The following is a 26,067-nucleotide window of genomic DNA, read 5'->3' as shown; positions in this document are numbered from 1 at the left end:
CCCCTGAGTGGGGGTGGGATTAGCACAGAGATGTCACCAGAATCTGGATTTCTTGGTCCATAAGGGGCAAGTCGACCACCTGCACTCCCCAGTCCAGGCAATCACAAAGAGCAAGAACAATTTTTTAAAGGAAGAGCATGAGAGGAATTTTGAGAGTGATATAAATATGTCCTATATCATATTTTTACATAAGCACAGATGTCTAAAACCCATGGAGTTCTCTAGTTACTATCTGCATATATTTGGTGGGTGCAAATTGTACTTTGATAGACATAAATGCATTTGTGAATGTGTACACCAACTCACATAATGGATGCAGAATACTTCACAGATACTGATAAGCATATGCTGTAAGTGTTAAACCAGTTCAGTAAACCATTTAAAGCCAGGTATGATGACATGGGGCAAGAGGATTGTCATCAATTTGTATTCGGGCTGGGATATAGTCAAAGACACTGGGAGAGTACACCCAGGAAATCAGCTAAGCAGGCTCATAGGCTCTCACAGAGACTGAAGTGCCAAATCACAGAACCTGCATGAGTCTAGGCTAGACCCTCTGCATATATGTTCTGGTTTTTCTTGGTGTTTTGGGGGTATTCTTAGTGTTTGGGGAAGACTCTGGACAATGGGAGTGGGGGTGTCTCTGACTCTTTCCCTCCTACTGGGTTGCCTCTTGTTTTTCCTTGTTTGGTTCATGTCCCTATGAGGACTGATCTTTTTTGGGAAATAGGGATGGGGTAGGGGAAACTGAGAGGAGTTTAGGAAAGGGAAGCTGCAGTCAAGTTTTATTGTGTGAGAAAAGAATAAATTAAAAAAAACTAAATAAATAATTAGAGCATATTCAAGTAATTGCTAGAATTTATAAATGCTTTACATTAAGCAGCTGGAAGTTTTGTCGTGCTGCATCTCTGAGTACCCGAAGTTGTGTGTGCAATTGCTTAAGGCCAGGGGAAGGAAACAAGAGTTAAAATGGGAAATACTGAGGCCTGGAATTTCTGGGAAACTTACTGTTTCTCTCTTCAGCCTACTTTTATTGCTAACTACTCTGTGACCTCCATTAAGTGCCTGCACACCCCAGCAGCCCACCCCCATCCCAGAAAGAACTTTTTCTCATCTACTAGGACAGATGGGAACTTCATGTTGTATATAAACCCGTCAAGCTTTGGGTCTCACTCTCTGATCTGAAGTGTGTGAGTGAGGCTCATCATTACCTTATGGTGCAGCCTGGTTCTTGAGCCAGGGAAAAGCTCTGGAATCTTAGATGTGATTGTCCTCCTCTGGCCTTTGTCAGAAACATTTACAAAGAGTTAGAAAGCACTGGCCAAGTGAAGTCCTGGGTGCCAGGTGAGCTGAAAAGATTCCCCAAACAGTAGCCATGACAGATGGATATAGCTTTTTTGTTTATACAGATGACAGAATTAAACCTGCAGTCAAACTTTTGATGACTTGTGTTCAAGGGTATTCTCACACGTTCATCTCTGGTCCTTAACCTGCAATATCAAGTATCACATTTAGATGAAGTCTGAGTTCTTTAAAAAACCAAATCTCTATCAGTTCTAGAGATCTTTGCTCACATACATTTATAAGACTATCCTTGATCTTTCCTCCAAATCATTCATCCCCTATCAAATTGAAAATATACTTGTGTTTCTGTGTTGGCTATCTGTCTCTCCCATTACTACTTCTTACTGCCATGAGATCATGGAGGAGGGTGCCTTTATGTTTGCTTATTGATGTAGTCCAAATACACAGAAGAGTGCCACAGTGGGACCTGAAGCAAAACCTGTACTTCTCAGGTGGTGGCAATGCTTATGGGCATTTAATGCATTCCACGGACCTCCATGGTAATTCTTAGTGCCTTGCTTTGTGCTTAGAGTGAGGTCTTTCCTCACGCTGCATGTGATGCAAGGAAAAGATGGTTCCAGAGCTTACTAAATCCTACTGGGGTTTCATGAGAATATTTCTGCATTTCTTGGGTCCTCTGTTTCTTTATTGATGAAATTGTTTTTATGATTATTAACCTCTCAGTAACTGTCAGGAATGGATACATTCTTATATCTGATAGTGACTAGAATGAATGTATACATGTATATCACAGATACCTTTCTATCTAAATAAAACAACATCAGTGCCATTTCACACTTTCGCTCTCTAGAATGATGAGCATTGATGCACAAGATTACACTTAGCTATCTTCTGATTCAGCAGAAGAAAGTCCACTTAAGTGCAAGTTGTTTGTTCTTACTACTTACTACTTATATGCTAGAAACTTAACTTGTTTGTACCTGCTATAAACTTACCTGTTTGTGTTGGGAGTGGGTTTCCTGCCAAAATTTCAGAGCTGTTCCCATGTGCCTTTGTGACCAGCACTTTGGAGAGTCTATGTTCATTTTCATGTTTATGTAACTATCTACTCCTCTTTCCCTGTCTATGGCATACACCTTCTGCCTATAAGCCTCTGCTTCCTCATGTGTCTACTCTGGGAAATGGCATTCTCATTCTCCATGATGCTTTGCCAGAACCTTACATGCTTTTAAACTCCTGAGCTTTCTCTTGCTTTGTCCCAGCAGCAGAGGGATCCATTAGCTGTGTTTTCCCAACTGTCTCCACATACAACAAGTGTTGCTCCTCCCTCCTATATCTTCACTGGTTTAGACTTTCTCACCTGATCCCAGAGGGATCAATAGTCATGGGCCGCACTCCAAGCTTCCACTCTCATCTCTGATGGCCACTTGCCTAGCGCAATGTAGTCATCTCATCCTCACATGTTGCTTCTGCAGTGGTGGCTTACTATTGCAATCAGAATCACAGCTGAACTGACTACAGCTTGTATGAGCCTGCACAGCCTTTTAGTAGCCTTAACCCATACTTGTTTTCAATATCTCCGTGTCCTTCCATGATCTAGAGAACCCACCCAAGACATTGCTCCACACTTGCTAGTTCTCTTTTCTCCATGGGTGCCCTACTCATGTCCTTCTGCTTGTTAACTGGCTCATTCATGTTTTTCTGCTTATGCTAGAGGGCTTTCCCTGGAGGAGCCCTCTAGCATAAGCAGAGCCCCAAAGGGCAACCTTCTGCTGCTGCAGCTTCAGTTTTTCCTTCATGAGGTTGATAGCAGGGTTATATAGACGAAGTTACATGTTTATTTGCATATCAGGCTTTCTGTTGTGGCAGAGTTCCAGATATGACTTAAAAGCAGTGGAGATTTATTTGGGCTCAAGATTTTAGAGGTTTCTGTCATGATGGCCAGAGGGGGTGACACAGGAGAACAAACAGCACAAAAAATGGGAAGTAGGGATAATACCTGTCTACGCTCCCTCCAGTGGATAAGATGGTGCTGACCACATTCAGGGTGGGACATCACCCCTTATGAACCCTTTCTGGGAACAAGTTTCCACAGATACACCAAGAATTGTGTTTTTCTCATCTGTTTAGAGTTTCTCAATCAAAGAAAGTTGATGATCAATATTAACCATGGCCCTTTCTTTGTTTCCTCCACTAAGGCACAAGTTCTTCGATAGTTTCAGAGTCAGCCTTGTTGCCTGGTGTCTGCACAGTGTAGAAACTGCCAAGCATTGGTTTAAATAAACAGAGGAGGGAGAAAATTATGCAGAATATTCTGTTTTCATATTAAAGAAACGAACGTATATATCATGAATCCATACAATTTTAAATGGTACAGCTGTTTAAGGTAACATTTTCCAGGAAGTGCTGTGATTGTACTTGCAATCACAGTTCTCAGGCGGTTCAGGATATCAAGACTAGCCTTGTCTACATAGGGAGTGCGGATTAAAGAATAGCCTTACATTTAAGTGTGAAAGATCTTAAATAAGTAAATAAACAGATTCATGTATGTTTTCTGTTGCTTAGATAAATGGGACAACTCAAATTTCAAAGAGTCTGTGAAATTATCTCTTATTAATACAAAAAGGCAAATTCAGATGTATGTATGCTTTGAACATATATATTGAATATGGCCTCTCTATGTATCCATCATTTCTGAAATGATTTTTCAATGTCCAGTAAAGTGATTTCCCTAAGGGAGGTAGGTTAAAATTTGGACAAGATGTTAAGTGTCTGTTCTTTTAAATACACATAAACATCTAATTTTCAATAAAAGTTGCTTAGGATTTAAATATCCCAACATTAGGAAGTTAAATGTAGACTTCCTGACTTTAAAATTATACCAAATATTAATTTTAAAGGAAAATGCTATTCTTCATCTGTAAACAGTCATTGTCTTTCCTGAATGAATCTTATGAGAAAATTATTGATTATTTTATCAAATATCAAAGCAATGAGTTTATTACAATTTTCCAAAGTTGTGCCAGATATTAACAATCCAAGACTAATGTTTGTATGGCTGAATGAAAACAATCCTTAGCAGCAAACAGTTTTCAATCAGAAAGCACAAAATTAACATGTCTGATGGAAGGCTATGCATATGCCAAGATAATCCAAAATGGTTCATATGCCACAATCAGCTCTGAAAACTATAATGAGCCTGAACAGGAACTTCTGCCTGCTATTTATAAAAGCTAATCAGGAGTTGTACAATTATGTAATTTTGGTTTGCCTTTTCAAGTTACCAGAAATTTTGATAGGAGGCATCACCCAAACACCCCACCTCTCTTGATTGGCATCACACTCATTACCAAATAAGATAATACGGTGGTTTGTATTTCTACTTTTACCCCTAGCTCCATCGTGGGTGTGTGAAGTATATGCTGGCATCTAGCACTTTCCTACAGACTCAATGCTTAGCTTTTTCTGACCTCACTCTTGTTCAGGCCTTGAACATGACGTTCAGCCTTGTATGCAGGTTCCATTTGCCCTCACAAGCATTTGCTTGTAATGATAACAATTCAGACTGGGGTGAGATGGAATCTCAATGTAACTTTTTGTTTTTATTTCTCTGATCCCTAAAGCTTTTGAAAAGAATTTTATATATTTAATGGTCATTTGTACTTCATTTTCTAAGAATCATCAGTTCACCTCATTTTTCCATTTGTTGATTTGAGTTGTTTACATGTTTTGATTTAACCTTTTTGTTCTTCATGTATTCAGTCATCTAGTATGAAATTATGGGTTGATATAACATTAACCGTTGACTATTTATGCCTATCTAATGGTAAAGCAAGATTAAAATTGATATATTCATTCCCTGGGAAACATAACTCTATTGTACTTTATACTTGAGAAACAGATTATGTTAAGTCTACTGCATTTGTTTGTGAACAGGTGAACACTGAAAATAACCTTGTGAACGTGTGGTGTAATGCTTTGGATTTAAGCCTTCCTGGCACTAGCTCATTTGAGCTTTAGAAAGTCAAAGGCTGTGTATGTTTTCCCCCTTGTCCTCTGAGAGCTGCTTCTCAGCTTACAGTTAGAGGATATGCTCTACTTAACATTGCTGTGACTTTCAGTTCTTTATCTATTGAAAAGGCCTGCCATATGACACAATTGTGATGCTATTGGAGTTCAAGAAAGTTTTAAATTCTTATAAGGGGTAATCCTGTATACAGAAATACAGATAAAGAAGTTTTGTAAATATTCATGGAAACTTCTACTGCTTTGTTATTCCTTTTCTTAAATATTATATTCATTGAGAATTTCATAATACATACACATACATAAATAAAGTGTATTCTGATCATATTCAGCCCATACTTCTCTCCTAAATCCTCACCTCCAAGATCCATCATCACACCCTACCTCCCAACTTCATTCTCTTATTTTAATAGTCACCCACTGAGCCTAGTTTGTGCTGCTCACATACGTGTATATGTGCAGCTGTCCACTAGAGTGTGGTTGATGTACAAGCTGCACCCTTAAAGAAAATTGACTCAATGGCAGCACACATCTTTAATCCCAGCACTTGGTAGGCAGAGGCGGGCGAGTCTCTGTGAGTTTGAGGCCAGTCTGGTATACAAAGCAAGTTCCAGAACAGTCGCAGGTACACAGAGAAACCATGTCTCTAAAAACACACATAAAACAAAACAAACAATAAAGAAAAGTGTCTCTACCTCTTAATCATGAACTATCAATATCTCCCCAGCTAGGGGTAGGGGCTCATGACCCCCTCCACTTCCATGCTGGAATGTTAATTGAGCAGGTATTATGAAGTCTTGTGAAGACAGCCACAGATGCTGTGAGTAGGTGAGTGTAGTGGTCCTGTCCTGTCTAAAAGACACTGTTAGTTGAGGAGATTTCACTTAAAATCTTCTCCTCATATATGCAAGAAAATATTCTAGGAAACGTATTTGACTGGATAAGATTTATTTGTCTGGACTATTCACCTTTGTGGAGTTATTGGATGTATATTATAAAAGGTGGAGGAAAAGTTGTTAATCACCATCAAGCAATGACTATCTTTTTTATCACTATTATAGGCACTGCTATAAACTTTGCAAGGTTTTGCATTGGATTGGATTTCATATACTGCCTTTTCAGTAGCACCCAAACTTCTTACTAGTGTCTCTAGGGTCCAGCCTTTTCTGTCTTCAGCCAGTGTTTTAACCCCATTTCAGGTCTATTTCTGCCTTAACTGTCTCAAACCAGACCTGTGGTTGCCTGTGCATCACAGTACTATCTGTGCTCCCCCCCGCCACCTATCTAGGATGCTTCTTAGTCCTATTTGCACTTTTCCCTATGATTATCCAACAAGTTCCAGCTCAGACACTATATCTTGATAGAGTTATTTGTCATTCATCACAAAGTGATTATAAAATGATTATAAAGTGATTTTTGAACGATTTTCCATATAGTAATTGTATGGTATAGGCACTTAATATTATATCTTTATGACCTTACACATCTACAATGTCTCCCCACTGTCCTGACTGTAAGCTTCATGAAGGCTGAATGACTTTGCTTCCTTTCATATCTTTAGAATACAGTAGCTTTTATGGAATCTGGTCAAAGCTCTAAAACTATCTCATGAGTAGATAAATGGATGAACAATATTTACAGAGATAAACTTGATGTGGAAACTCCAGTTAGAAGATTAAACAATTTTATCTTCATGGAGGTACAAAATGAGCAGATAACACTGGGTGTTTGTCTCTAAGGGGAATAAGAACACTGAGATATAATATGATCTTGGAAAGGAAAAACAGAGAAGAGATCTAGGAAAGACAGTGATCAGAAACCAGTAGAGTAGACTCTTAGGCCACAATCTCATGAATGCACAGGAGACACACACACACACACACACACACACACACACACACACACACACACACACACACACACACACAGGAAACCAAACTAAATGCCAGGCAGGAGGAGAAGTTGGCACAGCACGGAACTGCAAGGTCTGAGGAAAATGAGCAATAAGAAAAGTCCAGTTTAATTTGAAGATGGATGTTTTTTATAGACCATTTCAGTAGATGAAATTGTCATAACTAACCGAAGATATGAAAAGCCTAGAGATTAATGAGAATAGGAAAACAAATAGAAAATAGAGAAGACAATGGAGTGCTTATGATTAAATTTACTGCTGTTCAAACTCTATCCCTTGGTTCTCTTAACTCTCTTGCTTGTATCTATTATATCCAGTAAATGATAACTCCTAATAACAATGGCTATCCTGCTAGGTTTTATTTGTATGTGGCTATTGTATAGGAGATACTCTGTTAAGTAGTTAGGCACCAGAAAAACTGTTATAAAGTTATCTGTTGTGTAACAGCTAATGAATTTGAAATGGCAATGAAATAGTTAGATTCATTTAAAAATAGATTTTAAAATTAATAAAAATTCTGGAATAGGGTGCTGGGAAAAAAAGCTTCAAGAACAAAGTGCCTCAAAAACACACAGGATTGTGAAAGTGAAGAGAGGAAGATGTTGACCCAGAGGGAAGCAGTAAGGACAACAGGGCCGTGGGTTACGTTTCTATGTCCAGCCTTGATTTATGCTTCAGGCCATGCCTTAAACACAGTCACAATACTTTGAGGCTTTCTAAAAACATGGATCATGGATTCATGAGACACCCCAGGATTCCTAAATTAAAATATCTTGCTGTGCATTTAACACATTTTTAGGGTGATTCTTAGATTTACTGAAGCATAGGCACTTCATCCAGGGGACATTTATATTGCCTCTCTCCTGGGCTCATGGAACAGCATCGTCTTTGGGTCTGCCTTGGCCTCTGCTCTGTGTGCGGTACTTTAGGAGTGAGGCTGTGGGAAGACCTTAGATTTGTGAGTGTAGAAGCTTAAATAAACTGTTTAGTGACTTGTTTTTTAGGAAAAAAACTTAACCTTACATTAGATATTAATATGTAATTAGAATTAGAAAATAAAATAAATCATTAGTTTTTAAAAGGCAATTTTGTAAAAACTAAAATAGAATTATTGATAATCAACTGTACCACATAAATACTTTCTGCTCACATAGTGTTAAAATGCCTTTTATTTGACAACTGTTTACCACAGGAATTTTGTGTACAGATAGAAAATAATTGTCTCCCATGACAGTTTTGACAAGAAATTTTAATTATTGATGGTTGTGATACATAAATCTTAAAATTCTACCCGACTATCTGTTGTATGTAATCTGTAGAGACAAGTATTCTAATTCCATTTTCTGTACAAAAGGAAAAGTAGGGTGTTTGTAAGTATATGTAGTAAACTGAATAATTTCCTGAGAGTGGAGAGTTTTTGTTTTGACTAGGTGTTCATGAAAATTGAGCTGTAGATTTAAATTTTTACTCATATGATTTTTTTTCTGTTGCTTCTGGCATACCTCTTCTTTACTCTCTATATATTTATGGTGCTACCCAGTGTGGGTCACTTTATCTACAGTGTGTCCTTTTGGTCCAATACTGGCATGTCCCCATGTTCAGTGAGTTGATGCCATAGGTTGAAAAAAACATCCCTGAAATACACTCCAACAGCAGGAGAGACATCAGTGACATACCTGTATGGATTCTGCAAGCCATATAAATATATTCTATACCACCTCTACTCTATGAACTTAGTTCAGCTTCCTTTTGATTGAATCTCCAATATACCTGTAAGTCCTCCAAAGCCCCAATGTGAAGTGAAACCAGAACTGAGTAAGACAGTGTCTAACAAATTCCATTGACAGAATCCTTTATATTCAGCTCCATAGAAATATTTGACTGTGTTCTCACAGTATTGGGGCCTTTGTCAGGTAGTTCAAAGGAGCCTTCCCCAGTGAGGACTTGAAACTTCAACTGGATTCGTTGGATTGTAGTTATTTTCCTGAAAAGGAACAAGAAGAAAGACAGATTCAAGCTTGTTTTCCCCATTTTTTTGGCAATTAAGCATATTTGGATTGTTGATGAGAAACAAATATCCTCAGCCTATGTGAGTTCTCTACCTGGTACAGAGTGACTCATATGAGTGACAGTAGTACCTTATGTTTGCCTGGTAAAACCTTTCTCTATAACTTTCCCAGGAAGTTCCTCCCTGCCTTTCCTGCTCTTGATTCATTTTACAGAGTTGCAAACAGAAGAGTTGGGAGTATGGTGGGCATAAAATGTCCTGTGTTAATCAGAGAAGACTATTAAGCCATACAGCAAAAGATCTCAATTCTAACCCTATGATTTGACAGGGCTTTAAAATCTTTGGCTGGTCAATGATGGGGTTGGAAAAAAAATCACTGCTTCCTGTGACCCAAAGGGCTCTTTGAAGGTGTTCCAAGGAGCTCTGCTTTCTTGATATTTAACATGATAGTCACAAGATTTTTTTCTGAACATGGTTATACGAAGAAAAGAAGTTTTAAAGGGAAGCTGTGTTTTCAGATGTACACAAATATTTATAATACCCTGAGCCCCTGGTTCTAACATTGGAGACCAGTAACTTTTAACTGTTAGGTTTCTTTTGGATTTTGATGCTTAATTGAGGTTGAGTGAGGATATTCCAGATGAATAACATTCAAGCTTGTCCTTTATAGGGTAGGCTATGGTGTTACTGATTATGGGTACAAAATCTGTTATTATTACTTAAACAGATTTTAGATGCCTTTAGGGATAACACAGCTGACTCTGATGTGTATGTCCATAACAGAGAGTTCCTCTTCAAAGCCCTCACTATGTTCTGTCAACTTACAACTATGTATTAAAAAACCTTGATAGCCCTGTTTTCGCTGTCTTAAGTTTATTGAGCACATCTTTCCAACAAGTGATCATTTCATACCTAAATAAATAGTGATGCTCTTGGTTGTAGTGATTCACACAAATAGTAGAAGTGAGATGGCAGCACTTATCTCCAGATGTCTCACTGGTCAAAACTGCAGGATTCATATGCCAAGATTCTTATGTCACTCATCTCCCTGATGTCCCAGAAATCTTATAGTCAGCTACAGAGGGTTAACGCCTCTAACCGTTATTCAGACCTTTTAGAAAATTGGCAGATTGAAATAAAGGGACCTCACAAATATAACTCTAAGGCTCTGTAAATGTTTCCTTACTTCATAGAATGATTAAATGGAAAATAAAGTCACATTTCCTTCAGGCTTCCAGGGCACTCTTCCTACTTCTGATTGATCTTCCTGCATAAAAATACCAGTGAGTGATGGTTCTGTTGTAGCCCTATCCCCCACAATAATCTGTGAACCATAGGAGAGTTATTGGGAGTTTAATGGTAGAATTGAGATCATCTCATAGCACAGAATTAGTCTTTGACTGACAATGCAAGTACAGTGGAAATTAACACATACTAGAGAAGGGTGTGGTCACTATTCTTGGAGAAGGTTTAGTAATCATATGGAGTTGTGTCTACAACACTCTTTTTAACTCCAAACACGGAAAAGTTCTAAGTGTCAGCTATTGCAGGCAGAAGTGTTGCATTTGAGCCTTTTTGTTTTTAACGCTCAAAGTCAATTGCATGAGTAATCATTTTTATGTACACCTATGCAGTGTTGTGGTGAACTAATTCTACATTGTACCCCAGGAATTTGGTGACCCTCTGAATATATCCTTCAAAACACAGTTGGGATTCTGAGAATTCTTTAGAAAATGGCTCTCAGGGTGTCCTTCCCTTCAAAAACATGTGTGGGTGCCTTATACTCACACTAGTAAAAAGGGTTGCTTCAAATAAGGGAACCGAATTGTGCACCGGGGAGAGCCAATTTTGTCCAGTAGAAACAGACTTTTAGAGTTGTCAGAAAGGTGGGAATGTACAGCCAGCAGCCGGCTGAATCTCTTCATCAGTTGATTCCCCTGTTTTTTGCTTTCCTCTCACAGCGGTTTAATGCTTCTCTGTGCCTGGTTTGTTTCAGATGCCTCAGGAACAGTACTCTCACCACAGGAGCACCATGCCCAGCTCAGAGGGGCCACACATTTACAAAGTGGGGATTTATGGCTGGAGGAAAAGATGCCTGTATTTCTTTGTCCTGCTCCTCATGATTTTAATCCTGGTGAACTTGGCCATGACCATCTGGATTCTCAAAGTCATGAACTTCACAATTGTAAGTGAAACTATATAAATGTGTTAACTCTCAGTGAAGGAAAGGGAAGCATGGAGCAAGAGAGCGAAAGGATGTGGGAAAGTGGTGTCCCATGACCTGGCATTTGAGCTCAAACTAATTCCTGTTCAGGTTGGATATGAATAGCAACTTCTGTCTAACCTCAGTCCTTCTTGGGCTGAGAGTCCAAATTTAGAGTCATTGCTGTCACCTAAGGTATCTTGTATGCCTTCCCTTGATCATGATAATGTTGTAGTCTTTGACCACTTAAGGAAATACCTCAGCAGAAAATGAAGAATAAAGTGAATGTATTTGTTTTCACCAATTTTAATAGCAATGATGAATCCTTTCATCAGGCAAGAGTTGGAATGTGTAAGTACAGTTGAGCTCCGAGAACCATATAAGGACGCTAGCAGGCAAATTACACCTGTTTGTCATTGTTGTGGCTCACTGAAAATCTCTAGTTTGGGGACAGAAGTGTTTTCTACCATTGCCTGTGTCAGATGGAATTGAGAGGAAACCAGCTGTATTTCCTTGTTTTATTATTCCTCTAAAGAGATATATATGTTTTGATAAAAATCTCTTGTTTCTGGTGCTCAGAGTATTGTATAGATCAAACATTGACTTGTTGGAATTCAAGGGAAAAGAAGACTGTTGCAAAATAACATGTGTGTATTCTGAGGTCTTTTTAATTTAGTGATTTGAGTCTGTAAAGTCAATATAATTAACTTACTAATGATAAGGTCACAGATGCTAATCTGCTGCCCTGGGAATACATTTTCTCCTTCTGATGTCAAAACAACTCCTTATTGATAGTTAAATGAAGTCATAACAAAGTGAAATAGTGAGGTTTTACCGTGACAATCCCAAATGTAGATATTGGTATTTGTGGTGTTTTTGAATCATAAAATTCATTTTTGTTCTTGACTTGCTCAGGCTACATCTATTAGTCAGTCTGTATTTTCCTCCATGTTTCCTATCTGGAGATAACACACCTTGGTGCTTTGTGGCTGCCTTTATGTATCTCATGTTGTATTTCACTCTCCAGAGGACAAGTGCTTGTATGGGTTAGATTTTTATGCATACTTTCTCTGTGGGTCTTTGTCTATCCCTCTTAGTGATGCTTGCTGGTACTGCGGTTAAGTGTGTAGTATAAAACCAAAGCTAACCATTGCAGGCTTAAGAATGGACCATCCTCAATATCTATACCTAAAGTTTAGAAACCTATAATCAATATTTGCCCTAATATTTCATAGCTTTGTCTTGTAGGAAAATGTTTCAGTTACTTCATAGAATTCAGAATAGCCTCCTGTATTCCAACATCAATTCTGGAATTCAGAACTGGTAAATTTCATGTGGCTACTATGAGTCCCAGGTCATTCATTCCAGAATGTTGGAACAAGCTATGAGCTGTTTGTAGATGATACTCAATACATACATTTTGGACTTTGGTGTCTTTATGAACATGTAATGTTTAGAGAAATGTTTAAGTAAAGAAAACAGTAAAACCAAATTTTATCTAGAGATTTCAAGTGAGAATGTGATCGAATAGTTAAAGTTTCTAGCAGTTTATGTGTGAGAGATGGCCTTTGCCCCATTTTGTTTGGTTTGAAGTCCAGGCGATTACAACTGACATTTATTGACCTGCATATTCCATAGTGTTCTTAAATTTAACTTGCAAAAATGTATAAACTGAAATAGTGTTTACACTGCAGTATTAAACATGAGAAGACACACATTTAGACATAGTATAGAAAGCAATAACACAAAGATAATTAAAAGGTAGAACTTGTAAACCTTGCCTACTAGTTGATATGTCAGGGTTGAGGGGTAAAAAGATAATTTGAAAGAACTTCTGTCTGTGGCTAATAACACAGATGGTTGTGCTCTGAAAGCGTGCTAGAGTTTGTGATTTCTCCAATGGAACTTAGCTGAGGAACCCTATGCTGAGTCCCTCCTATGCTGCTGGAGGCTAATCTCTCTATTCTCCCATTTTTGTGATTTTTATCTGGTCTGACACCCAGCTCTAAAATGGGAGAGATTTATGGACTGAGGTGGAAAGTAAGAGCTCAAACTTAGATAACTTCACTATCAAGCAAATATAACTTGTAGAGTATGCTTCATGTAACTAGATTCATAGTAGTGAATACAAATATATAGAGAACACCCTGGGTACATGTGAGCTTGGAGAGTAGTGTGACATTACAGTAATAATCTATATGAAATCAACTATTTCCTGTAGTTAACTAAATTGAGTGCCACATTTCAGAGTCCTTAAAGCTTCACCACACCAAGTACTTACAGCAGTGAGAATAATGCCACTATTAGTCATAATTGGTGCTTTATAACAGTAATGCATTTCAGCAAATAGAACTCAAGTATTAGAAAATTGGTCTTGCCCTGCAAGTTAAAAGTATATTTTCTCCATCAGTCACAGCATAAAACATATTATTTTAGAATTATAATTTTATGGCACAAATAATAATTTACTGACAATGAAGATCTTGCAAAAATAGAATGAGGTGTTAATCAATGTTCTACTGGAGAATAGGAGATGAGAGAACAGCGGGAATCAATGAGATAGCATTGCATCCTTTTATGGAGAGCTTATAAACCTTATCAATCAAAAAGAGTGCTTGTTTTCTATGCATGAATTGTTTAAAAATTGCGGGTCTTGGAAATTTTACATTATAATCAAACCCCCAGCATACAGCAAACTAATAGACTGATGTCATTTCTAAGGACTTGGCAATTTATTCAACATTAACCACTGGATGTTTGATTTGCTGTCAGAGTTGTATTCTGCTCAACCTAAGGGTACAAAGTCTGTGGAAGAGCTGTTGTCATAACAACCTAAAATTACAAATGGTTTTTCCTGTTTAGAAATGAATCCAAAGATAAATAGTTTTGCTGCCCTCTGATTGTGGCACAATACCGTAGTGACCATGACTAGTCAAGAGAGTCTGGCTCCAATTCTCAGTTTCCTCTACCTTGGAAAGTACATGCTTTTCTGATATTAATCCACCCAGAAATCAGACTCTCTTCATTAAGTACACTGTACCATAAAAGGAAACTGATACTTCTAAGGTCTACTCTGTTCTAGGCACTGCTCATAACACATTTTTGCAGTAAAATTTCAAAATAATTATATAAATGAAATGGTTTTAATCCTTTGTAATTAAAAATAACCTGCAATCCTTTACAATAAAAAAGAGCCCCTGCCTCAGAGAAGTTACATGACACAGTGAAAGATGTATGGCTAGTGAGTCCAAAGGGGATATTTGACCTCAAAGTCCACCATATAGTTTCTATTCTCCCTAGTTGCTTTGTGATATGGCTCTTAAGTAAGATTCTGAGTCTTCAGAACTCGCTTCTTAATCTTTGTTTGTTTTCTGGTGTCACAATTTCCTTTGTCATCTAAGGCATCTTGTGACATACTCTGTTTAGAGTTGGCAGTTGGCAGCATTCCCTCCTTGCTTCCCAAGATTGTCACAGGCAGTGGATGACTTTCTCTGGGCACTGCCCTGACTCTTACTCACCTTGTGCTGAAGTGACCATCTAGTGTGCCATATGGCAACTTGAGGCTCCTGTCCTTGTGCAGCAGCATCTGTCACAAAGGAAGACTCAATGCTGACAACAGAATGTCACAAGAGGCTCCACTCAATAGTGTAGCTGTTGAGGTTTCAGGCTCTGGAAGCAAACATTCTAATTATAGTTTTTGCTTCTACCACTTACCATGTTGGCCTTTAATGAATTCCAAAATTTCTCTGTGCTGCCATTTCCCAGAGGTCACACCAGGACATACCTCACAGAATTGTTGTGAATGTTAGAGGCGGTAGTGTTTAGAGTTCAGCTTGCCAGAGAAGTACTTTATGAGCGTATTTCATGTCATCATCAAAGTTTCTTTCTTCCTTCCTTCCTTCCTTCCTTCCTTCCTTCTTTACTTCCTTCCTTTCTTTCTTTTTATGCAGTCTCCATCTATTCCATGGTACTACTGTCATTTGCAAATAGAACCTAAGTTATAAACTATAACCTATTCAAGTTATACTGTATTAGATTTTATTTGTCAGCGTGGAATAAACCAGGATCATCTGGGAAACAGGAACTCCAGTTGTGAAAATACCTCTATTAAATTGGCTAAAGCCAAGCTTGTGTGGATATTTTCTCCCTTCATGGCTGTTAGAGTTTCATCCCACTGTGGATAGTGCCACAACTGAACAGATACTCCTGCCTTGTGTAAAGAAAGCAGATGGAACAAGCCATTGATAGAAAACCATAAGCAGTGTTCTTCTGTGACCCTTACCTGACTTCCTGCTTAGGTCCTGCTCTGACTTCTCCCACTGATGGACTGTGAAGTGGAAGAATAAGATAGGTATAAATAAATAAGTAAATAAATAAATAGAGAGAAAACAAGTACATAGGTTATCATAAAATTTAAAAAGGAGAGAGAGAGATGCAATAACTTGGTTTGAGATGGCAGACTAGTGATTTGAACGCAAGCTAATGGACTGCTGCTCCTGGTTTGTTAGTGAGTTTGGTAGACTGGGGAACAACAAAGAAAGCCCAGTGAGTGTGTCAGGGATGGATGACTGGCCATGCTAAATGTAACATTTCTCCCCAAAACTCAGGATGGAGCTAAGTGTTTTAGCCTCCGTGTCTCTAAGGTAGATTCCTTCTTAGATGTTTCAATTCTGTGTTTTGCTCTTTGCCTTAGCATGTGAAGTGTCACTCTACAGAAGACTCTTGCTTGTGCCAACATATCTTAGAAGCCAATTCCTAAGATCATAGCCTTGAGGACTTTCCAGATAGTACAGTATTGATCATCTATTCTCCACACCACCTCTGAGAATAGTGCTTATTAAGTAGCAAAATTGAAAAGGTGTAGGACTCATTGATAGCTGGCATGATCTCTTGCCCCAATAAGTGTAAAAGTAGATGAAAAGGAAACTCCTGGTCAGGCACCTCATTTTACAGATGTTAGAACCAAGGAGGATCATGAAACCTTCTGACCTGACTCCAGCCCTCTGTTTGCCCTGGGAACTTCTCTGGCACAAAGATTATATTCTATTCAATTTTTAGCTTCGTTCTAGTGGCTTATACAGAGCCAGTTTTCAGTGTGTGTTCAGTAATTGTAAATTTCCCTCTTGTTCATGCCCAGAAAGAACACCAAATCCAAGTACCCAGTCATGTGATATAAAATTAGCATATGGCTCTCCTGAGTGTCTCTTCATTGACCAAAATTACACACCCCAGAACATAGGTTTTGCTAATCACGTAGTACATCAATTTCTATTTATTTAATAAAACTTTGTGTAGAATGTACTTCATAATGTTCCTATAATGTCCATAAAAACACTAATAGACAGGCACTCGTATCATCCAGGTGCAATAGATGAGAGAGTGGAAGTCCGAAGTACAGTCACAATGCCAAGGTCACACATTCTGGTAAATAGCAAAGCTAGGATGGGGCTTGCAGAGAGTCTGGCTCAGAGTGTATGCAGTCTTAATCATTACACAAGACTGACCTCTTCCAAGGGCTATTTTTCATGAAGACAAATTGAATTTGATCAGTGTGATGTCTCAAACATGATTTATTTACCCTAAAGTAAGATAAAGATCCACTGAGGGTCAGTAGAAGGTATTTTAATACTTGTAAATTGGACACACTGTAAAACAAGGAAAGCCAGGGAGAATGGTCAGTGCCTTCCATAACTCAGGCCAGTGACACCTCATCTGTTTTGGGAAGGCTCAGAGAACTGTGACCTAGTCAAACTAACTCAAGCAGAGGGGAATGAGGACACACATTAGCAGGAAGAAGAGAGAGATCAATTTTTTGAGGATTCAGGATGCCAGTGAGATGTTGGCTAAGCCTCCCATCAGTAGGACCTTGTCTTCTTCAAATATGCCCCACTGCCTACTTTCCTAGACCAAAGTAATAAGACTTGCCTTGGGAGAATGATGGAGGGCATGGTTTTCTCCATTCTCCCCATGATACTGGTGAATTTTTATGTCTGTCTGTTTTCTGTATGCTTGTGACTTCAGTTTGCATCTGATTTTTGATATACCTCTATGAGAAGCCATTTCCTTTTAGCCTTCATGTCTCCCTATCAAAGTCTCTCATTATTGTTCGAGTGACATTCAAATGAACTATGCTGTCCCAATAAGCGTTGCATGTCCCAGTAAATTTAGCTTGCATGGCCATAGAAACAATCTCATGTCTTAGCCACAATGACTTGGAAAACCAAAGTCACTAGTTTGTAGGGATCTGCCACTAGAGCAGCAGGGTATGGCTACCTTTGCCTTTATCAAGGTCAGATTTTAAAATCTTACCTACATTTGATCTTCTATCCATGAGTATGTGCATGCGTGCATGAGTGTGTGTGTGTGTGTATGATGCCATGCCAAGTTCTTCTTTCTTCTCTTTCTTTCTCTGAAGTCTTCACGGCTTGAACATGCATTCCTTCGTGTTTGGCTTTGTCTGGTGTCAGACAGCAGGAAACATACACACTGTTTATATTTATTTTCCTGACTGTTTTCACTGTTTGGAGGTCAATTCATAAGACAGTTGCTTGAACTCTTTATCTTCTACCCTTAGCTCTGAGCATACATGTTGCTTGGCACATACAAGACAGAGTATATTTATAGAATAAATGAATGGGGAAACTTTATGCATAGATAGTCACTTTAAATTGAAATGTATAAAGATGGGTTAATAGACCTTTATATGGCTTTTGAAATGAAGTATTGGTTGATCTATTGAGGTAGACAGATCATAAATGAAATGAGTGCTTGAATTTGATTATGAAGGGGTATTTTTAATATAGGCATCCCTTCCCCTGTATCAACTGCCTGCTACATTTTAATTACACAAGGAAAGCAACAATGGAGTGTGAAATATATTTGAAGTGGTGTATTTTATTCTGTTTAATGGACAAATTTGTTCAGCAAATGGAAGAATGTAATGTTTTTGGTGTTTTATTTTTCATTTAACATTGTTAATATATTGAGTGTGTGAGTAGCAGCTACTTGATTGCGTAGTCTAGCATCACTTGGGGACAGTAAAACTTACTAGGCTGAGTTCACCATCCATTCACCTGTGGTACCTTTATTCTTTGACCGACTTTTGCCTACTAATTCAAACCCATCTGCCTGAATAATTTTCAAAATTACTGTTTTAAACATCATGGAAATTTGGATGCAGGGAAACAAAACCCAAAACACCTCTCATATGAAATTTCCTTTCTCTTATAATATATGACTCACTAATGTCATAGTTAATTTCAAGGTCTTTGAAGCATTTTCAAGAATGTAGGGAGAGCCTACATTAAAAATACTGCTTAATAATCAAGTTCATGCACTCATAATTTATGATATGTCTACCTCAATAAATCAGCCAATATGAGGGAAGAGTTTGATATTATAATTGCTGTCAAATGATAGAAATACAAATGGTTTTCTATTAATCTCAACCTCTCTTCCTCTCCTCTCCTCTCCTCTCCTTCCCACCCCTCCTTTCCCCTCCCCTCCTCTTCTCTTCCCCCTCTCTCTGTGCTTATATGTGTTTATGCATGTAGAGCGCAGAGAACAAACTTGAATGTTGTTCATCCTTCTTGTTGTTTGAAAGATCTCTCAGTGGCCTTGAGCTCACCAAGGTTGACTGCCCAGCATCGGAATTATAATTGCATACCACCACAGAAACAGACACTTCATTGACTGAACTATCTCCCAAAACCTGTCAATTAGTGTTTCTTGAGCACAATATTTTCATACTGTATCACATGTTCTGTGGAAACTAAACATTGTGACTAAATGGTCTCAATGTGTTCATGTATATGTGTGTATACATGTTTATAGGTGCCTGAGTACATGTAAATGTCTGTGTGGAGGTCAGAGGTCAGTGTAGGTGTTGTTCTCAAGTTATGTCCATCTTATTTGTATATATATGTACATGTGTGTTGCAGGATTCCTGCCTGCACTTTATCCCCCAAAATAACACACAGAGACTCTATTAGTTACAAGTTTGTTGGCCAATGTTCAGGGCTTTATATTGGCTAGTTCTGTCTTAAGTATTAGCCCATGACTACTAATATATATTTCTATAAGGACTTATCTTTCTCAGGATGGCATCCTGGCGTGTCCTCTCTTCCCCAGGATCACATGGCAACTTTCCATTCTTAACTGCATTTCCCAGAATCCTCCTGTCCTAGTCCCGCCTATCATCTTTTATTCATTAACCAATAAGAGAGAGGTATACATAGAAGGACTTTCCCCATGACATGTGCACATATGTATGCAGTTGTACTTATACATGTGTACATAGATGTTGAATGTCTTCCCCAACACTGTCCACACTGAGTTTTGAAACAGTACTCCTACTGAACTTAGAGCTCCCCAATTTGGCTAGACTAGCTGGCTAGCAAGCCCCAAGGGTCCTCTTGTCTATACTGTTCCTGTTCAAAACTTACAGCAGTGTGATGCCATGCTTGGATTTGTACATGGGTCCTAGAGCTCAGGTGCTCATGCTTGCACTTCAGCAGCAAAGTAATCATCCCAGTACCCTAACATGGCTTTATACTTTACCATTTAGCTCATAATTTTCTAGGAAAAACTACAACATTATTCTATGTTGCAGATAAAATGGCATGTCCTTAAAGAAGCATGGGAGAAGCCTCATCTACAGCTAGAAGGCATTTATACAGCTTCTAGGTTATAGATACACAGGGTGGAGGAAGCATTCCAAGTGGGAATCAGAAATAGAGATAGCAGTAGTTTTGGCATCCAGAGATAAGTAAATTAGAAGGAGTTGGGAAGTCAAATGTGGGGAACTGAAGTGGGATGGTAGATAGGGAGCAGGCACCTAGTCAACAATGTAAGCCAAACAAAATGCATATTGCACATATGAGATAAAACTGTGAATCAAGTTTCAATGATGAAAAAAATCACTTTACAATGTCATTCCATTACAGGGTAATGCTCATGAGCTTTGACACTTCCTTGTTTCCATTGACTGCAAACTGGATTTTTATTGTCCTAGAATTGAGTCATTAAGTGATCAGATGGGAGAAGTGGCAATATCAAGGGCACATTATTTTAGAGAGCCTGAGGGCCAAGCTGAGCTTTCTAGACTGAGTTGACACCACCTGCTAAGGAACCCAGATGTTATAACATCAAAAATTCATTTTCTCAATCACACTAGCTTCATTGCAGATGGTCAAATGGTACACGTACCTTGTAGGCTCCATATTGGGAAACATATCACCCCAGAAAGGCCTTTTTTTCCAAACTGTTCTAGTCAACCCTACCTTTGGACTGCATGCTGAGACCTGTGAATAATTTTTTTTTGCTTTATTATCTGTATTCTGCATAGTTTCTGAGACCTGGAGTCATGAGATTAAGTTATGTAAAGAAAGAAACAAAAACCAATAATGGAAAGAGAAGAAGAGAGTTTCTCAGAATTTGGTTGTGGGAGGATCAGAAGTAACAACCGTGCCAATAGTACCCTGTATTTTTGCCTTTGTGCATCGTCTGTCTCTTCCCTTTCTCCCAGGATCTGAGGAGATCCTGAGATTTCAGCTAATATTTTCTTGCTTGTGAGAGCTAGATAGAACTTTGGAGAGCAAATAACTATATTACAAAGTGTGGAAGGGAGTCTGTGGCTCTTTCTAAGTTTTATTCTGCTTATCTGTAAACTATGCTATTTTGGCCACACAATATCTAAGGTCCCCCAAGGTCACATAGTTTCTATTTTTAAATATGGTTTCCCCGTGATCCCTGACTCAGAGTGGGAGTGATTTAAGTATTTTTATTTTCTGTGGAAGTACATGTATGTAGTTCATGTCTGTGAGAGTCTGTGCCTCATCCTTCTGTCTGCTTTGGCAAAGATTCAAGACACAAAATGCTAGGGATTATAGATGCTGTGCCTTTTTATTCTGAATTTAATATACTTAGTTATTTAAAAAATAGTTGATCTTGTTGACTGTTGCTATACAGCAAAGCGCCCTAAATTTTTGTGCTTCAATATAGCCATAACTCATTTTCCTAGTGATCCCACAGTCTGCATAGAGTCTGTATTTCCTGGTAATGAATACTCAGCCTGTACTTTGATGTTGGAGATTGCTCAATTATGGCCCTATACTCATCTTGTAAGTACACTTACATATGAGTAAGAGGTTGCTGCTGCATGTTGACAGGGATTTCACTGACCAAAATATCTACACATGACACATAACTATAAATTACTTTAGAATTGTTCTCAGTGTAGAAGCCAACTTCAGAATATAATGTTCCACTTAACATAAAAGGACATAGCATCATAAAAACCCAGATTCAGAAGATCAGCAGCAGCATTTCTGCTTTGTTGAAGACACATACTAAGGGCTGTCTCAGTGTATGGAGAGAGCATGTACTTACACACGGATGAGCTTCAATTTTAGGAGAATAGATTGGAATAGGAAATCATGATGGCCTAAATGGTGGTCCCAAAAGTTAAGTTTCTGGGCCTACTTCCTCCCTGGAACCTGTGACTATTGCCTACTTTGGCAAAGGATGTTAATTTCCCTAAATTAAGGATCTTGAGATGAGAATGCACATTTTCCTTAATTGATTGAGGCAGGGGTCCTAAATTTAATTACTACAGTTCTCCTGACAGTGAAGCCAATGGAAGTAGACAAATAGACACTTGTGACCACAGAATCTGAGATAGAGTGAGTTGACAAGTTGAGGGAATGCAATAGCTGCCAGAATGTGTATGGTGTGTGTGTGTGTGTGTGTGTGTGTGTGTGTGTGTGTGTGTGTAAGTAAAATACCCACAGGTCTGATCATTCTGATGTTTCTTGCCTTCTGCACCTTGCCGAATTGTGGATCTCTGTGTTAGTCACCATCTGCTGGACATAGAAACTTCTCAGATAAGGATTGAGAGAGGCATTGATATGTGTGTATTTCAGATGAGGGTTGAGAGAGGCATTGACCTATGGGTATTTTAGTAGATAGGGACAGATGGTGGGTTTGGAAAAAAATTGAGGGTGAATGTGAACAAAACATGTGGTATGAAACTTAAAATTCTCAAAGAACTAACCAAAATGTAAAAGAAGAAAGGACCCTGGCCATCTATAATCTCCTAGTTAAAAGAGGAAATATTTTTTTTATTTTTTGGTTTTTACGAGACAGGATTTCTCTGTATTGTTTTGGAGGCTGTCCTGGAACTCGCTCTGTAGACCAAGCTAGCCTCGAACTCACAGAGATCTGCCTGCCTCTGCCTCCTGAGTGCTGGGATTAAAGGAGTGCACCACCACCACCCAGCTAAAGAGGAAATATTGTATCTAAAACATACAGATACAAAAGCATGATCATGTTGGCCCACTATTTGCAAGGTTAAACAGTTTGGTGCCATTCTTAGGTGATAACCATGTAGAAATAAATGCCTCATTCACTTAAGTGATTTCAGATATTCTCAGCTGATGCTTGCTTGTACTGTGATTCTTGACAAGCATAGATCCAAAGAATAGGGATAATTTGTAACTTGTTCATTCAGTAGTGGAGAACCTTATGCTTCTGAATATTTTGGTTTTCTTTTTAAAATGAGTTCCCAGTCCCAATCAAATGAATGACTCCTTCTTGAAACCCTCACCTCCTCAAACCTGTCATCAAGATTGTCACAATCTGGTAACAGGCTAGTGAATGAATAGCAGCCACTTACTCAACAAATGCTTGATGAGTTCTTCCTGTGAGTGAATCACAACAATATGAATGTGTGATACCCACCAGAGGTACAGGGGTGAGTATGCCAAGTGCAGTTTTCCCTTGGGGAGCATCCAGTCTGGTGTGCAAAATATGGAACAAAATCATGTACTCACACAGATAAACACAGAAGAGCAGCTACGATGAGTGAGTACTTCAACATTTAGTGGAGGTGTGAATTGGCATGATCAAGGAGACTTTCAAGAAGTGACTGTACAAATGCTAAAAGTGAACACAGAGTGGAAGAACTTAGAGACGAGAGTATTAAGTGACCCTGTAAGACCCACATAAGTGCCTGAAGAACCTGACGGCATGTTCCTCTAAAGCATTGAGTGCTGTGCTGGTGGAGCAGCAGGCCTGTAGAAGAGGCCCTTGGTTAGTAAGTGACTTTCTTCTGAGCTTTGTATTTTGTGAGGAGACTATACTTGTATGATAAACATGAAATTTAAGAAAAACCAAACACAAGCAGCTAAAGGGCAAAGAGAAAAAGATGAGTAGAGAAGGAACAGAGCATCATGGTACTTTTCCTAAGAGACTCTGGAGGCCTTAGTCACTACTAATAAGACCATCTTGACATCTAATGGAAGTCATTTCTCCACTAAGGCAATGAGATTGTTCTATAACAAACTTGAGGTTTGTTATTGCCATGATTCGTGTGCACACTGTCTCCACCTCAGGTCTTGGAAACAGCTGTCATTCATAGCATGGCATGGACTACAATCTTGCTCCTTGGTAGACACTCTATTGTGCATTTAACATGGCCTACATTATCTAATTTATCTACCAACCCTAGCACATGGATTCTGAGTTAATCTCCTTCCAAGCTGAAGAAAAGAAATACCATGGCTGAGAGGATAGGTCAAGCAGTTACTTGCTACAACTACAATACCACAATCAACTGGGACTCCTAAAAGTCCTGCTGCACATCCTCCCATGATGTCTTATAACCTGAGAGGATACTGTTTTCACTCTTTAGAATCCTTGATCCTCAAACTAGTGGCTAGTGGTATTGTTAAAAAGTTTTACAGACAGCAGCAGGATACATGAGAAATGCTGATGGTCTTTAATATCCCCAAAATATACTCACTTCTGGACTCTTCTTACGCCCATACATGGGTATGATTGCTGGACATTCCAAGTTGACACTGTGCCTCACATGCAATTTATTGAGAAAATGCCTTTTCTTTGTGTTTTCTAATTGACCTTATTGATTATTTTCACTCATGTTAGACACATTGCTTATTGAGCCCAGAGGAATGAAAAGGCCTAAGAAGCAGCAGACATAATTACTGTCGAGCAAATGCTTTCAGTCCAGACTACACAGAATCTTGGCTCCTCTTCTTCTAGTGTCTCATTGTCACAGTACCACTGAAGTTTTGTTGACAACTGAGACTTCAGAAAGCTGCAAGTGTGTGAAGGTCACATTTTTAGTTAGGAAAAGCATGGGTTTGTTGCTTTGGAGAAGACAGATATGAGTTTATATGGCAGCCCTGTGACCAACAATCCACGTGATGGTGGAAAGTGACTTAACTTTGCAAGCACTGCTTGCTCATTTATAAGGAAGGGACTTGGGATATTAGTATTGCGTGGCTATGATGAGGACAAGAGATAACCAGAAAGTAAAGCATTGCAGACATCCAATGTTAACTGGTGTTGTTGCCAACTTAAATGTTAGGGATTTGCCTTCCAAAGCAAATAGGTCCAGTTTCTAAAATTCAGGCCAGAGTCCCAAGCTCACTTTTAAAGGAATGTCTAATGGAGTCTAAAAAACATATTTAATTCTGTTATTGCCAGAAGTCATCTTCACTGTAAGAATTATGGCCAGTCAAATATTTTATAAGTATAGATTATTTCTGATTCAACTTAAAACAAAACTTTGGGAAACTGCAAAGCCCAACTATTCAATTGATGAGATGCCCTCTAAGGAAGCAAACCAATAAATAAGCTAAGTCATTATTGGCAGCAAGCTGTCCTCTGAAGGATGCCAGGAAGATGTGACTATGAGAAGTTGGGCTGTGCTTGTTAGGAACAATGGACAGAATATGCCTCTCTGGACAGGCAAAGGGGCAGGATGGAGACAACCCTGGAGAGATCCAGGAGAGAATCCAGAAACAGGAAAGGGAAAGACGCTGTAGCTTCCGGGAAGTCTAGTGGTCCGTGTAAAGAAGGAGATTGGAACAGGAAGTCTAAGTAGTGGGGAGAGAAGACTTGCTATTCACTGTCCACCTTAGGAACTTAGAGCCAGGCTGAAACTAATGGACTGACAATGCTGGGACCTTTCTTATGGCCACTCACAAGAGACAGGCTGCTCTTTAATCATTGTTTTCCCAGTTCATGTGTTCTGATGTCTTTATCACATGGCTCAGGAATCCTGATTCAGGGCCTCAGAGATGGCTCAGTAGCTATGAGCCCTTGCAAAAACTCTAGAATATGCTAGTTCAGTTCCCAGCCCCCACATTGGGCAGTTTACAACCACATGAAACTCCAGCTCCTGGGAAATCTGACATATTCCTGCATCTGGGGGCACCCTCACTACGAGTAAATAAAAATAGAGATATATCTTTAAAGTATTTATAATTCCTTGCAAGACTCAAATCTGGAGCTGATTTCTTCAAAGTGCCACTCCTTCCCAGTGAATACTGGGAACATGTACATCCTAGAAATAATGGTGTAGGCATGCTGGCTACTGCTCTTATGGCTCGCCTCTGAGGTTGCATCTTTATAGAAGAATATTGTAAAGGGGGACATGAGACAACAGTTTAGGAATGCTTCTATTTGGTTTGTTTGTTTGGTTACTTCTGGTTATGTTTTGTACCATTCAAAGCACTCTTAATGTATGGTAAATGGGCTCCACTACCTACTCAGGGAATTTCAGCCATCTATTAATTGCCCTTTCTG

The 26,067-nt window shown here is 38.8% G+C and overlaps 1 protein-coding gene across 4 annotated transcripts in view; it reads left to right on the top strand.

The window, feature by feature from the left end:
• Sgcd (sarcoglycan delta) overlaps positions 1 to 26,067 on the top strand; it is a 601,123-nt gene that overhangs the window by 249,047 nt on the left and 326,009 nt on the right. For all 4 annotated transcript variants that reach the window (XM_040747904.1, XM_040747903.1, XM_040747906.1 and 1 more), the window contains 1 exon segment: positions 11,248 to 11,436. In XM_040747904.1, coding sequence (XP_040603838.1) covers positions 11,248 to 11,436 — 189 coding nt within the window.

The sequence above is a fragment of the Mesocricetus auratus genome, unplaced genomic scaffold, assembly GCF_017639785.1.
Source record: "Mesocricetus auratus isolate SY011 unplaced genomic scaffold, BCM_Maur_2.0 Super-Scaffold_100007, whole genome shotgun sequence".
NCBI classification, from domain to species: Eukaryota; Metazoa; Chordata; class Mammalia; order Rodentia; family Cricetidae; genus Mesocricetus; species Mesocricetus auratus.
Note: the sequence above shows the minus strand (reverse complement) of the source record. Positions and strands in the feature narration are given on the sequence as shown.